Source organism: Prionailurus viverrinus, chromosome X (genome assembly GCF_022837055.1).
Source record: "Prionailurus viverrinus isolate Anna chromosome X, UM_Priviv_1.0, whole genome shotgun sequence".
NCBI lineage: Eukaryota > Metazoa > Chordata > Mammalia > Carnivora > Felidae > Prionailurus > Prionailurus viverrinus.
The window spans coordinates 91,674,237-91,688,775 of NC_062579.1; the positions used below are offsets into that span (position 1 = coordinate 91,674,237).

The 14,539-nt window shown below is 43.1% G+C and overlaps 2 protein-coding genes across 2 annotated transcripts in view; one reads left to right on the plus strand and one right to left on the minus strand.

Moving 5' to 3' along the window:
• Positions 1–3,150: 3,150 nt before the first annotated feature.
• ZBTB33 (zinc finger and BTB domain containing 33) lies at positions 3,151–10,745 on the plus strand. Its single transcript, XM_047844504.1, has 2 exons — positions 3,151–3,289; positions 5,768–10,745. The coding sequence occupies exon 2, from the start codon at positions 5,770–5,772 to the stop codon at positions 7,786–7,788; it is 2,019 nt and encodes a 672-aa protein (XP_047700460.1). The 5' UTR covers positions 3,151–3,289; positions 5,768–5,769; the 3' UTR covers positions 7,789–10,745.
• Positions 10,746–11,607: 862 nt separating this feature from the next.
• Positions 11,608–14,539, minus strand: part of TMEM255A (transmembrane protein 255A) — a 57,286-nt gene continuing 54,354 nt past the window's right edge. Inside the window, exon 9 of the mRNA XM_047843071.1 lies at positions 11,608–13,985. Coding sequence (XP_047699027.1) covers positions 13,827–13,985 — 159 coding nt within the window. The 3' untranslated portion in view covers positions 11,608–13,826. The remainder of the gene's footprint in view (positions 13,986–14,539) is intronic.

A 14,539-nucleotide genomic window follows, 5' to 3' on the forward strand; every position in this document is an offset into this window, starting at 1 on the left:
GGGAAGGTATTATTATCTCTGTTTTACAGATGAATAATCAGGCTCAAGGTCACACAGCTATTGAGTGGCCGTATCAGAATCCTAACCCATTCACATCTGCTCCTCTAGTCTTCGTTTTCCTGCTCTACCTTACTGTGGTTTCTTCTACTTGTGCAGTGAGCTTTCTAACTCTGTGAAGCTAAGCAAACTCCGAGGAAAGGCTCTAGGACTTGATGAATGCCATTTTAAAAATGTTTTAGCATCATCAACAGAATATATATTAAGCACCCACAAGATTCTCAGCATTTTGACACAGGAGAGGACAGTTGCTGTCCTCGTGGAATTCCTAATCAAGTTCAAACAAGGCAAACACTGACAATGTGGGTATACACCCTAACTGAGTCCATAATCAGCCAATCAAAAACCTTTCTGGAATGTGAAGCAGTTGATAACCTCCAAATCTGTTCTTTAAAATCTCCTGGGTCATTTCAAGCAGGATTAAGCCTGCAGATATAAAGGAAGTGAAAGGTGAAATAACTTGTCAAGAAACAGAAAATTAACCAAACTTTCCAATTACCTTGTCTGAAACGCAATTATTAAGGGCACTCAAATTTCTTGGTCTGCTCTGCTTTCCTACAAGGAACTTCCTTTCCTGATCATTGAAACCCCTTTAGTTATAGGTAGATTTTGTTTTGCTTTATTTTATTTTATTTTATTTTATTTTATTTTATTTTATTTTATTTTATTGTGAGAGAGAGTGCAGGAGGGGCAGAGAGAGAAGGAGAGAGACAGAATCCCAAGCAGGCTCTGCACTGTCAGCATAGAGCCCGATAAGGGGCTTGGGCTCACAAACCATGAGATCATGACCTGAGCTAACATCGGACACCTAGCCGAGGTAGCCACCAAGTCACCCCAGTAGCTTTTAAATTTTAGTTTAGCTTTTTTTTCTGGGCTGGTGAGGGGTGTGTGGTGAGGGACACGGCCAGAAGAGAAGAGGTTTCCTATGTGGGCTCCACATTTTTAAAGCCCTTTCAGGAAAGGGGGAAAGGCAAGGCAGTTCTTCTGGTGGCCTTGGTGCTATTAATGCTGTTGCAAAAGAAACTATGTTGCATCTTCCAGTTTACTGAGAGGTAACCAACGACACTTGGTATGAAGACCGTAGCTACTGCCACTGTGATCCCTATTTCAAATATATGTCTCATTTTAGTTTTTTGTCAACTAAGCTACTGAAAGGTAAATAGGTCCTAAATTTTCAAGAAGTACTTTGTCCTGGTTCCTAAAAACATTTTTTTTTTTTTTTGCTACTGAATTTTGGGAGAGGATGACTCAGGAAAATGGTCATTAATCTGCTAACTAGTTTGTTAAATCTGCTAACTCATTTTGTTAAGTACTCAATTCCAGGAAAACACTACCTTCTGCTTTAGTTTCCTTTATAACAGTGGACTCCTATTTCCTGTGAAATGTCTTTATATTAAACAATGGAACTCATAATTTTAAGTCCTAATTAAAATAAAAAACCAACAATGCAGTAATTCTCACATTAGTTTCTCACATTTCAAAATCTGGAAGAGCCTAAGGAATTTCATGTGAATTTCTTATTTCCATGCGAAAATACAACTCTAATACACCACTTAGGGGTTTTTTTGATACACCACTTTTATATTTTACTATGTGGCTTTACTTTATTGAGGAGAATGTAGAATAGATTAGGGATGGATCGATGGTGACATTCTTGTCCAATTTCATGTTAAACAAAATTAGATACAGTTAGATTTGTTTTCATCCTGGAATATGCTGACATTTTCAGCAAGACAATTTGTAGCAAGGAAGCACAGGGATTCTGACTGAAAGGTAAATAGGTGCAAATTCAAGTTTTGAGGAATGGTTACGTTACCATATACATATATATATCCCTCAAAAATAAACATATATGGCTCGGCACCATCAGAGAGATCACCAACAGTGAGATCACGACCTGAGTGGAAGTTGGACTAACCGACTGAGCCACCCAGGCCCCCCTCCTATACATATTTTTTAAAAAAGAAAATGAAGGTAGTGAATGGCCTTAATTGTTGAAGCAAAAAGCCACTATTTTGGCTCCTTAGTTGGATACGATCAATAATCAGCCTAAAGGGAAATATTTTGCTCTACAAACACGCATTCTGTTTCTTCATTCATCATGGTACTCAGAAATGTATTACCGGAGAGTTTTAAAAAATTACAACTCATTCATGCATTTATTCATTAAACAATTACTGAACACCCGACTATGTGTCAGACACTAAAACCCTCTGAGGAGGAAATGCTATGGAAATAAAAATAATAAATTAACAATGCAAGTATTAATTTATTCGTCTTTCAAGATATACAGCTCAAACAGGAATATTTGGTTGCTGTTTCCTTCTCTGTGTTCTGTACGTTGCACAAATACTTCTGTCGATGTTTGTGTACCCATCTACTGAGCTCTTTGGAAAGGGAGACCTTGGCCTACTCATTTTTGTATTCCACGCAACCTGAGGTTTGGTATAGCTCAGACAGGTGGTCAGTAAACGATAGCTGAAACGAAGGAATTTAAGATAGTACTGCTTCATTTAGTATTAAATTACGAAGACAGCCTGGGGTCCAAACACTAGATTTATTTCTTAAAAATAGTACTGTGATGTCGTTATCAACTTGTTATCCTAGAAACCTGAATCATCCTGAGTCGATCCATTTGATTTTATCATATTTATTCAGATTGTATTTCAAGGTGGCTTAGCATCCAAGAAACGGGCTGATCGAGCATCTTCCAACTCGCAAACTCGTACAGTCTCTAAAAGTTTTTACGCCCTAGAGGCTGGCGCCGAATTTAGGTGAAAGCGACTCGCTTCCCTCCCATCCCACGCGGGTGCCGGCATGACCCCATCTTTCCCTTCCTTTTTTCCCACCCTTTCGCCCTCCGGAAAGGGCCGAACGCTCCCAGAGCTTCCCAGTCTCACTCCGCCCCCTGCGGAAGGAGCCGAAGGCAGAGCGGGACGCCGACGCGCGGCCGCCGAAGCGCGGCCGCCGGGAGCTCGGGCCCTTCCGGAAAGGCCCGAACCGCGTTCGGAGGAGGAGGGCGCCGAAGTGGAAGGCGCCCCCGCGCTGTGCCCTCTGTCGGCGGCGTGGGGCAGCTGTAGCAGCGGTGGCGGCAGCCGCGTCGACGTCGACCAAGACTGGAGCGACGTTTGAAGAAGCAGCCGAATCGCCACGGAGTCCGGCTTCTGGTTGTTGGAGGGTTCCCACCCGTCCGCGCGGCCCGACGAGGAGAAGCGGCGGCGCCGGGAAGCAGGTGAGGACCCGGCCGGGCGCCGGGAGAGGCGAGGGAGCGCGCCCGCTGCCTCCGTCGCCGGGCCGCGCCTGCGTTTGCATTCTCCTCACTTGAACCAGGAAGCGGCGGAGTCGGAGGCTCCGCTCCTCCGGCCCTTTCTTTGTGTGGGCCCGGGAGTGAAGGAGGGGACGAGCCCGGAGGGCCGCGGCGCGGTCCCCTCCGCCGTCAGGGGCCGGGGGGCTGCCGGTTCCCCGGGTAGGCCCGGCGCGTGGGGAGCCCGCCGCGGGGACCCACTTGGCTTTTCCCTCGCCCTCCGCCTGGCTTTTTGTGCCTGCTTTTTCTCCTCCTGGCCCCTACTTTGATTTAGAGCTTTTCTGCCCGGCCCATCCTCCCCTTCCGTCCCCTTCCCGGGGCATAACAATGCCGCCCGCTTGGCCTCATCCCCTCCCAACACCCCACCCTCGGCGTTCGCCACCTTCCACTTTCCCCGGCTCGCCGGAGGACCCCTGCCCTCGCCGTGCCGGTCGTAGCTCCTCCTGGATTTCCGGGACGCTGCCTTTTCGCGTGAATTGGGGTGAAAAACGTCGGTTGCAGCCGGCCGGGCGCAAATGGGGAAGAGGGGGTGGAGTAAGGAAGATGGGGTGCAGCTGCCGCAGGGAGCCGCGTGTCGGCTTGACTCCCTCGCGGATGGCGTTTCTCGCTTTTCCACCTTCACCTGCCCTCGGTCCGGGGTTTGCCTCACAGTGACGCGGAATGGCTTTTCCTTGGGCAGCTCGCAGCTCGTGGGGAGGGTTCAGAGCGATTTGTGCGGTTCCCGGGCCCACCCTGACGGGGAGAAGCGGGAGGAAAGCCACACAAAATGAAACCAGTCCCCAGTGTCACCTGGACACGTACGTTCGATGCATTACCCCGTTCCAGGAACCCGTTTGCAAACGACAAAAATCGGATTCCGAAAAACCTGTCTACCCACTTAGCAGCGACTTCTGTCGAAATCCCCATATTTCGGAAGCCCTGGTTGCTGGCTCGCTGTCCAAAGGTCACCCTCTCTGATGAATGCCTTTATGGTCACCTGGAAATCCTTGGTACTGTTAAACGAGCAACGCCTTATAACGGATGGTGTTTGAAATCCTCATTTCTAGGCTTTTTGCCTACTTTTTGTTTTTAAGCTGTAATTTTGAAAATTTCGAAGAGGCTTGAGATGCCCTGCCCTCCACGTGTATATAACTTAAGCACTGTGATGACAGTGGTAGTGTTTTGGTAACTTTAAAGGGAAAGAATATTAGCAATAAAAGTGTGTGTGTGTGTGTGTGTGTGTGTGTGTGTGTGTGTGTGTTTACCTAAAGTACTTATCAGCTAATTGTTTGTACATACATAAAATATATGAAAGATAAATACATAAAAGCTACATAATATATTTAATACATGTATGCATTTTAAACAACTCCGCATCCTTATTACCAGGAGTATGTTCTGGAACATGCAAAAAAAGAATGTTTGGGGGGTGGTACACAGCATTGCTCTTTACTGACATCCTGCTCCCTTTTTCTAGAGTAACCGTCCGCTCTGTTCCAGTAAGTTTATGTTTTCATTGTCACTAACACATCAGGTATAAAAAAGTTCTCCTACCGCTGCCCATAATTCTTTACCAACAAATTGAAATGTTTTGTGTTTTCATGCAAATAAGCATTAAGAAATGGTGACTTGTCCTTAGTCTTATTTTTTCACAGAGGCATCTGTTGACTTCACTTGAAACTCTTTACAAGTCACGTCTGGAGATTGTAAGAGTAGAGAGGTGAGGGGAAGGGGCAAGGAGGATGAGGAGAGGGGAGAAGGTAAAAAAAAAATAGTGTTTCATAGTTTATCTAGATGTGGCACTCCAAGTTAAATAAGAACAGAAAAATAATGGGCAGTCTAGAGGTAATGATTGTCAGGGTTGATAAACACTAATTCAGTTTCTGGCTGCAGGGAGTAGCTTTTGAATATGTTCTTAAAGATGAGTTAAAATTTAGAAAGTATAGAATGGATATTGCACACACCAAGCTCCTCTGACACTGAAGTCATTCATTTACAGGTGAAATAACTTCTGTGTGTTCACGACGAAGACTTCATGAAGTTTTAAGACCGTTAAAAATGAACTCTTAACTCTTCTTGAGGACAAAACCCAAAAACTGGAACCAAGAAAATTCATTCTAATCTGAAGAAATTCTCAGTGGTGATGCATGTATCTGAGATCCAGAGGAAGAGATATTACTATTCAAATCTGTAGATCAGTTAAAAACTTGCTTGTCTCTTCTCGGGGGGAAGTCATGAGATTTGTTGCGTGGTCCAGAAACCAGCCTGCGTGAACAATTTATATACAAGCCAAAAAGTTAGGCCAACCTTCAGTTAAAACCTGATGCCTGGCGACGCCGTGCTGTAGCTTACATTCGGAATGATAAAGTACTTTTGTTTTTCTTTTCTAATCTTCTCCCACCCCCTCCTCCTCCCTTTCTCTTATAGGCATGGAGAGTAGAAAACTGATTTCGGCTACAGACATTCAATACTCTGGCAGTCTGCTGAACTCCTTGAATGAGCAGCGTGGCCGTGGACTCTTCTGTGATGTTACCGTCATCGTGGAAGACCGAAAATTCCGGGCCCACAGGAATATTCTCTCAGCTTCTAGTACTTACTTCCATCAGCTCTTCTCGGTTGCTGGGCAAGTTGTTGAACTGAGCTTTATAAGAGCAGAGATCTTTGCAGAAATTCTCAATTATATCTATAGTTCTAAAATCGTTCGTGTTAGATCAGATTTACTTGATGAGCTGATTAAATCAGGACAGTTGTTAGGGGTTAAATTTATAGCAGAGCTTGGTGTCCCATTGTCACAGGTTAAAAGCATCTCAGGTACAGCTCAGGATGGTAATGCAGAGACCTTACCACCTGGTTCTGGTGACAAGAACCTTGAAATGCCAAAATCAAAAGATGAAGCCCAAGATAATGGGGCCACTATAATGCCTATTATAACAGAGTCTTTTTCCTTATCTGCTGAAGATTATGAGACAAAAAAGATTATTGTTACCGATTCAGACGATGATGACGATGATGTCATTTTCTGCTCTGAGATTCTGCCCGCAAAGGAGACTTTGCCGAGTACCAATGCAGTGACACAGGTCCAGCCTAACCCAGGTTCCGTTGCTATTTCAGATGTTGCTCCCGGTGCTAGTAATAACTCTCCCCCTTTACCAAATGTCACACCTACTCAGAAACTTCCTACTGCTGTGAATCAGGCAACTCTGAGCCAGACACAAGGAAGTGAAAAATTGCTGGTGTCTTCAGCCCCGACACATCTGACTCCCAACATTATTCTGTTAAATCAGACACCACTTACTACACCACCAAATGTCAGTTCTTCACTTCCAAATCATATGTCTCCTTCGATCAATTTACTTGTGCAGAATCCGCAGACACCAAACAGTGCTATTTTAACAGGAAGCAAGGCCAATGAAGAGGAGGAGGAGGAAATTATAGATGATGATGATGACACTATTAGCTCCAGTCCAGATTCGGCCGTCAGTAACACATCTTTGGTCCCACAGGCTGAAATCCCCCCGAATGCCACTTTTGATGGACCATTGATACAGAAGATGCAGGTTCCTACACTTCTGCAAGAGCCACTTTCTAATTCTTTAAAGATTTCAGATATAATTACCAGAAACACTAACGATGCAGGTTTAGGATCAAAGCATCTAATGGAGGGTCAGAAGATCATTACTTTAGATACAGCCACTGAGATTGAAGGCTTGTCAACGGGTTGCAAGGTTTATGCAAATATCGGTGAAGATACTTATGACATAGTGATCCCAGTCAAAGATGACCCTGATGAAGGGGAGGCCAGACTTGAGAATGAGATACCAAAAACATCTAGCGGTGAGACGGCAAACAAGCGTATGAAAGTAAAACACGATGATCACTATGAGTTAATAGTAGATGGGAGGGTCTATTATATCTGTATTGTGTGCAAGAGGTCCTATGTCTGTCTGACAAGCTTGCGGAGACATTTTAACATTCATTCTTGGGAGAAGAAGTATCCTTGCCGTTACTGTGAGAAGGTATTTCCTCTGGCAGAATATCGCACAAAACATGAAATCCATCACACGGGGGAGCGAAGGTATCAGTGTTTGGCCTGTGGCAAATCTTTCATCAACTATCAGTTTATGTCTTCACACATAAAGTCAGTTCATAGTCAGGACCCTTCCGGGGACGCAAAGCTTTATCGTTTACATCCGTGCAGGTCCTTACAGATCAGACAATATGCGTATCTTTCTGATAGGTCAGGCTCTATGCCTGTAATGAAGGATGATGGTATTGGGTATAAGGTTGATGATGGGAAAGAACCTGCTGTAGGGGCCGCATCTACTCCTCAGAACAAGCCAATGACCTGGGAAGATATTTTTATTCAGCAGGAAAATGATTCCATTTTTAAACAGAATGTAACAGATGGCAGTACTGAGTTTGAATTTATAATACCTGAATCTTACTGAATTTGGAAGTATCAGAAACTCTGGTTTGCATTAAGGGGCAAGGGTTTCAGAAAACCTGTAACACAAATTAAGGTGAAAACGAGTTAATTTGATCTGCCACGCCATCTGAAGGCAGTCTACTTGGATTATTTGTTGATAATTTTTAGAAGCAAATCGTTCCGAAAGTTTGAGTAGAGATTGAGAAGTTTCCCCCCCTCCCAAGTATCTGTTTATATAGTTCTCTTTCAGCTCATTTTTAAGAGGCAAACAACAAAAGCTTGGAGAGATAGTTTCCTGAATAGAATTTTGAAGCAGTCTGAATGTTCTTTAAAAATAACTGGAGTTATTAGCTTACCCTAGTATATCTTCCAACTTTCCCCTTCCATGTTAGCACTTTACTGCTGAATTCTCAATTTTGTTAATATTGAGACTATAAATGTGTGTTGTGTTTTGGATATGGCATAAAAAGTAAACAAGAACTTCTAAAGTTGTTCTGGAAAATTTCAGAATAAGTCTCTGCTTGGTTGTGTATTCTGCTAGTCCAAATGGATAGCAACCTCCTGCCTCCCTCCCGCCATGAAGATGGCCATGCAGACAAGTGTCTCATCTGAAGAAAGAGTTTTTAGTTCATTAGAGTTAAGTTGTAAGTTTCACTTTTCTTGCCATTGTCTGGAAAGGACTTTGGTGGCTGGACTACTGTATATATATACCTTTGCAGTGTGGTCTCCGTGGGCGAAAGTGTTCACGGAAAACAAATCTCTGTATTGCAGACTGGAGGAGAGGAAGAGTTCTGTTGGTTTGTTTTGAATTCTGTGTTCTTACGTGATAGAGAGCGGAGGTGAATGGTGATTTCCTTTTTGTTCCTATGGTTAAAAATATTCCCTTGGGAAATTTCAAAGTTTGAATTTGAAAGCCACCAAATAAATCTTTCATTATGTATAAATCTTTATAAATGATAGATTCCATAAATGAGACTCCTACATATTTTAGGCGGGAGGCTACTGGTATATATTTTTAAATGTTCATATTACTTAGAATTTCTAATAGGAAGTTTTTGTTTGAAATAGTTGAATCCGTGATCTAGTATTTTCCTTTCGGCAAGACCTTTTAGGTTGTTACCCCTTCTGAAGTTAAGTTCCATTCCATCTGCAAAGTGCTGCAATATTATAGCAATCAGAAACTGTATATGGAATGTTCTAGAGGCTTGTTGATTCCCATTTCTCTTGAGAACAATAAGTATACCTTTCTTCCTTTTAAAATGACACCTATTTAAACACTTAGAAAATAAAGTCAAAACTCACTGAAGTGCTAGTACTAAAAGGAAGCAGGTTGGAACAAATGTATAGCCTAGCCTTTGTAACAGGATTAACTTGTTGAACTTCTGTAAATTACTTTTTGCAAAGGAAAAAAATTAATAGATACTAAAAAAGATTGTTGTGCATAGTTGTTAGTCATTTGTAACCTTGCTTAAATATTTCTTAATTCAACATAGATATTTTCTTCTCTTTAACCACGTATTTTTAAAAATAGTCTATTTCTTGACTCGGAACTTAAAGCTTTAATCATAATTTCTCATGTATGCATCATTCTTCTGATGGCGAGCTAGATTTGAAGATAATGGTTTCAGTGTTTCAGTTGGCAGTGGAGGGTCTCAGGCCTCCGTATTTGCAATAATACAAGAAGAAAGAAAAATATTATAATGGTTTGCTTACAGAGGGCTAGAGTGATGTGCATCTGACTGTTTCCTGTTCTGTGAGTCTAGACCTTCAAACCATTTTGTAAGCTAATCCTTGGAAGATTTTTAAGTTACCTTACAATTTAAGACTGTGATCTCCGGAATCACAATATCTGTTTAATTTCTGTGTGGATATTGACAACATTACTCTTTGACTATACGGTGCACTCGGAAATATTTTCAGTGGAAATTTGAGTTTCATTAATGTTGTTTTACCAGTTAGACATAATTACTTCAGCAAGTGTGAATGATACCGATGCCAGCAGAACTTCCAGAACTTTCAAACTCAACTGCTAAGAAAACGAGTTGATCGTAACAAAACTTGAGAGTTTCTACAAGGCTATTATGACAAACCAGTTCTGTAATGGAAAACTCTCCATTTTGAGTAATACGGATCTAACTATTTGCTGCTGCTGTGCTCTATGTAAATTCTGAATATAAAACTTAAACTCTGTGCCTAATGAAGGTATCTTCTAGAGTTTCTTGGGAGAAGGAAAACTGGAAAATTAACTTGTATTTTTGCCAGAAGACTCTTCCCTGCGATGTATGTCAGGGTCTTCAAGAAGTTTCTATATCCAAAGTTCAGAATTCGTGTGGCATACTCGTTCGGGGCTGAAACCATTCACCCCCAGGATTCATTGGGTTGGAAATCTGTAGCAAGATTCTGTTTAAAACTTAACATCGTGTTTTCCTATTTAATATTTAGTTTTCTGGCTATTAGATCCCTTCTTTTTTTCTTTTAAGTTGGCTTCAAGTTTGCTCCTGTGCTAAATTACCTGTAAGTGTTCTGGATAGAAACTGTTTGAAATAGCATTTTGTTAAAAAGAGATGATAGAAAATGAAATGCTCAAAGTAAGCAAAGATTTTAAAATGCCATAAGAATCTTGCAAGATTTACTTTAAAATGTATTTGAAATGATCATTATCGTTTCGGTGGTAATGATCCCCCCATACAACTACTACGAGGAATTGATGTTGTATTTTTTCCATTGTACCAAAAAGATAAATGGTTAAAAATGGTCAAGGTATTTTGTATTGTCAAGGCATGCATATTCTAAAGGATTAAATGTTAATTCAACAGCACTGGCTTCCTCACCTGTCCATCATCTGACTCTACCCAATACTGTAATGTTCATACTTGTACAATCTTCCCTGTCATATGACTTTAAGTTCTTTTCATTAACCATTACCTGGTATTAGTTCATAGAGCTTCTTATGGCAAAAATAAAATGTTATAATTCTGATTTTTTTGAGCGTATTTTTTACGAGATTATCTTTCAGAAATTACGTGGACTTGGGGCGCCTGGCTGGCTTCAGTCGGTAGAGCATGCCCGGGGTCTTCAAGCCCCACATTGGCCATAGAGCTTACTTAAGAAAAGGAAATTGTATAGACTTTACTCTTCTGTTGTTTTTCAGTTTTTGTAGTAGGAGACTGGGGGTATTTCTGACGGCAGCATAACAAAACTACTAGGTTTGTAGGAGTGCTGACAATACCGACTCCATCTTTGGCTCTCCATCTTAGTCATGTCTGTGCGATGACCTCCCTTGGGGCTACATGGGCCAGGCCCCTTGGAGGTTAATGTATGTCCTGACCAGAATGCAGGAAGGCTTGTTTTGAGCTTTCCTAAACGTGTTTAAACACCTAGCAGAGCTGACCATTTCTTCCCCTCCCCTCTGGCACACAGATGGCACCACTTTAGATAAAACTACACTTTGACCTCACCACCACGCTCTGTAAAATCTGTGGATTAAGGCCCGCGCTTTGTGGAGAATAGCTTCGCAGCACCTGGGTTGTCGTCCGCTCCATCCCCCACCCCCGCCCCAGCCAGTAAGTTGCCCGGAGGGAAACTCTGGAAGCCAAGCCGAATGGAGTGGCTTGCTGCTTCCTGGTTTGGTCTCAAGATGCCTTCTCAGTCTGGATGACACTTTACTGCCACCCGCCCCCCCCCCCCACCTTCTAACAGGTTTCGCTTGTGGGTTAATTGCATCCTTGTGGTATCTTGAGCCACATTAGTCCGAAGTGAGTAGGCTGTTGTCTGTCACTGGCTTTGGGGTGTCTGTGATACTTTTGTACGTTCCATGAAGACGCACGTAAGTGAATAAGGAGGAGGACGGTTTTATTAATCTGAAACATCACAAAAGCAGTCTGGGTTCCCAACATGGCAGTGATACAGATTTTAAGCAACATCCAGTTTATACAGGTTCTGGATTAATATTTTAATGTTTCATGCCCAGTTCAATACTTTAAAGCAGAATTAGGAATAAAGCAGTAAATATTACAAAATGCAGTCAAGGTCCATATTGGAAATAGAAATTCCTTCATTACAGCAAATGTATTGCAAAAGAGTAAAGCAGCAAATATTAATTTTTCTAAGGTAACATGCACTGTATAGAATTCAATGTAATAAAAAAAGAAGCTGCTCAAATTAAGTGTTACAAAATCTATTCTGTTTCAAGTTATTTTTTAAAGTAAGAAAAATACATAGAAATGAGTCAGAGTCTTAACACTTTAAGAAATGTGATAAATGTAGGATATACTGTGTACTGGTGCCTTTTAAAAAATCAAATATTCATACACGTTCACTAAAGCAAAAGGTAAAGTGTAAATGGCAAAAAATGTCATTGAGTATTACAAGGTGGTATTTGTATAGTAAGTCAATTGGTTACTAGTCCCTTTTTGAAATCCAATAGAATTTAATATGCTCAGAAGTGTAGAAAATAATAGTAATTCTACATAACACAAAAGGATCATTTTCGTTTTCCCGATTTGAACTCTGGATGAGACATCATTCACGGTGCCGGAAGTTAAACCGAATGCTTTGCAAACATTGATTTGTGAACAACGGGTGCACTTGTCGTGCCTTGCTAATTCTCGATGGCTGGGTGTCTACAAGGTAGATGGGAGCACCAGCATTTGCCTGCTACCTCGAATCCATCAAGTCGGGAGGTAGCGAAATTGGCTGGAAAATTTTCCAGTATGTGTTCTGTGTTTGCAGAACTGTCTAATTAGGTACCCTCCTGTAGCCCCTGTATTTTTACATTATACAAGTGTAGGATTAGCAGCCTGCCTTTAAATCAGTCAATCCTCAGGTTAGCGTAAGATCGCAGTGAAAGTGTTCATTCTGAAGTTGAAGGCATGGGTGCCAGAGTGTTAAATTCGTCAGGTTGATGGTTTAAAGCTATGTGTAATTAAAAGAACTGTACAAACACCTACCACAATGTGCCAGATGGATTTTTAAATCTACGGTAACACTTAAGAATTTGTCAGGTTGGCGACTTTTGAGGTTTTGCAGACTTAAAGCGGCATTGTGACACTTTCATAATCTTGAACACTGTCGTGATTGGTCTCCACACAAAAAAGGATGATTCTTTTGGGGTGGGGTGCAGGATACGTGCGGTCTGCTGGGATCGAAGCACAATATTTGGAGATTAAATAGTCACAAAGATTAGTAACAATTCCTATCACCACCCAAGAACCTAATCTGGCATTTTTAACCGTCAGATTTCTATCTCCCGTAGCAAATGTCTTTTGTAGTACCGCGTCCTGCAGTGGAACCGCGGTCTCCTAAGTTACCGGATGTAGAACTGAGATCTACTCACAGCACTTCACATGTCACTCTTTGTATTTCAGTGCTTCCTAAACAATCAACCCTGTTCCCGCTAGTCGAGGGAATATTGCACTTTTCCCTTTGGGAGGTACTGATAACAAAAGCTTGAGCTGAATGATCACAACAGCCATTTTTACAATACTCACGGAGAAGAAAAGGAGTACAAGATACGGGCAGCGTTTTTCAACATCCAGACAAAAGCAAACAAAATCTTAGCCGGAACGCTCTGTGTTGGAACCACTGCGTAGCTCCATCATCTGGGAAATTTTCCTTAGGGACCGACGTTGGCGGTAGGGAAAGATAGGGCCCGTAAGCCAGGTGCTTCAACCAAGGTGCTAGGGTGGCAATCTACAAGCGTCCGAGGAGGCCCCTGCATTTACACAGAGTGAAACAGGCGGTGACCACGCTTCTGCAGAGCGCAGACGCCAAGCCTGTGGGAAATGCAGGTCCGCGCGGGACACGCCTCTTGCTGGGATGGCTCCGCAGCCTTGCTTAAAGAGTGTGTTGCCGCCCTTCTTGGAAGCACTGGGTTCAGCCTAGCCACCCCTGCTCTGCACTGATGACGCAGAAGCTTCATCCCTATCTTTCCCTGGCTTGGCAAGCCTCTGTAAAACCGTATGCGTAAGAATCACACCTTAAACGTTGTACCCTACACACTTCCACTAAAGCAGAAATACAAAAGCCACAATAATCTCGATAGCCAACAGGCATTCCTCTTTAGGGGCTGTAAGGTGGTGGTTTTTCAAAAGGTGGGTAATAGGGTGGAGAGTAGCGGGGTGGTGCGCTGGAGGACCACATGTAGCTGGGCGAAGGCGAGGCGGACTGGGGCTCATCAGAAAGTCCGGAGGGAGGGGAGGACGGAAAGACACCCGAATGCTGTGTGATAAGAACAGAACATCAGGTTAGGCAGCCAGGTGGCAAGTCCTCCGAAGTGCATGTTATTTAAAAACGCATTTGGACCGCGTTTGCTTCTGTTTGGAAGCACAGAGCGCTCCCACACCTCGCAAAGATCACGAGGGGCGGGGGCTGGTCCCACTCTCTCCCAGTCACGCTACAAAGCTCCCGCACAGACAGCACGGCATCCTCCTTCCCGGCCCCTTGAGCCCTGCATCCAGTTCCCGATTCTTGTCGCTCCTGCTTCTGTGTCGTCCCTCCAACCCGCCACTCCCTTTTCCACATTCACAACCCAAGCCTTCGCTACCCCTCCCTCAAGCTATGGCAACAGCATCCCAGCTAAGTCTCCGAAACAAAGGTGCTCCGGGCCTTAAGCACATCTGAGGTGGGACGCCTGGGCGGCTCAGCCGGTTAAGCGTCCGACTCTTGATTTCGGCTCAGGTCACGATCTCAGTTCAAGCCCCGCATGGGGCTCTGCGATGACAGTGCAGAGCCTGCTTGGGATTCACTCTCTCTCCCTCTGCCCCTCCCATGCT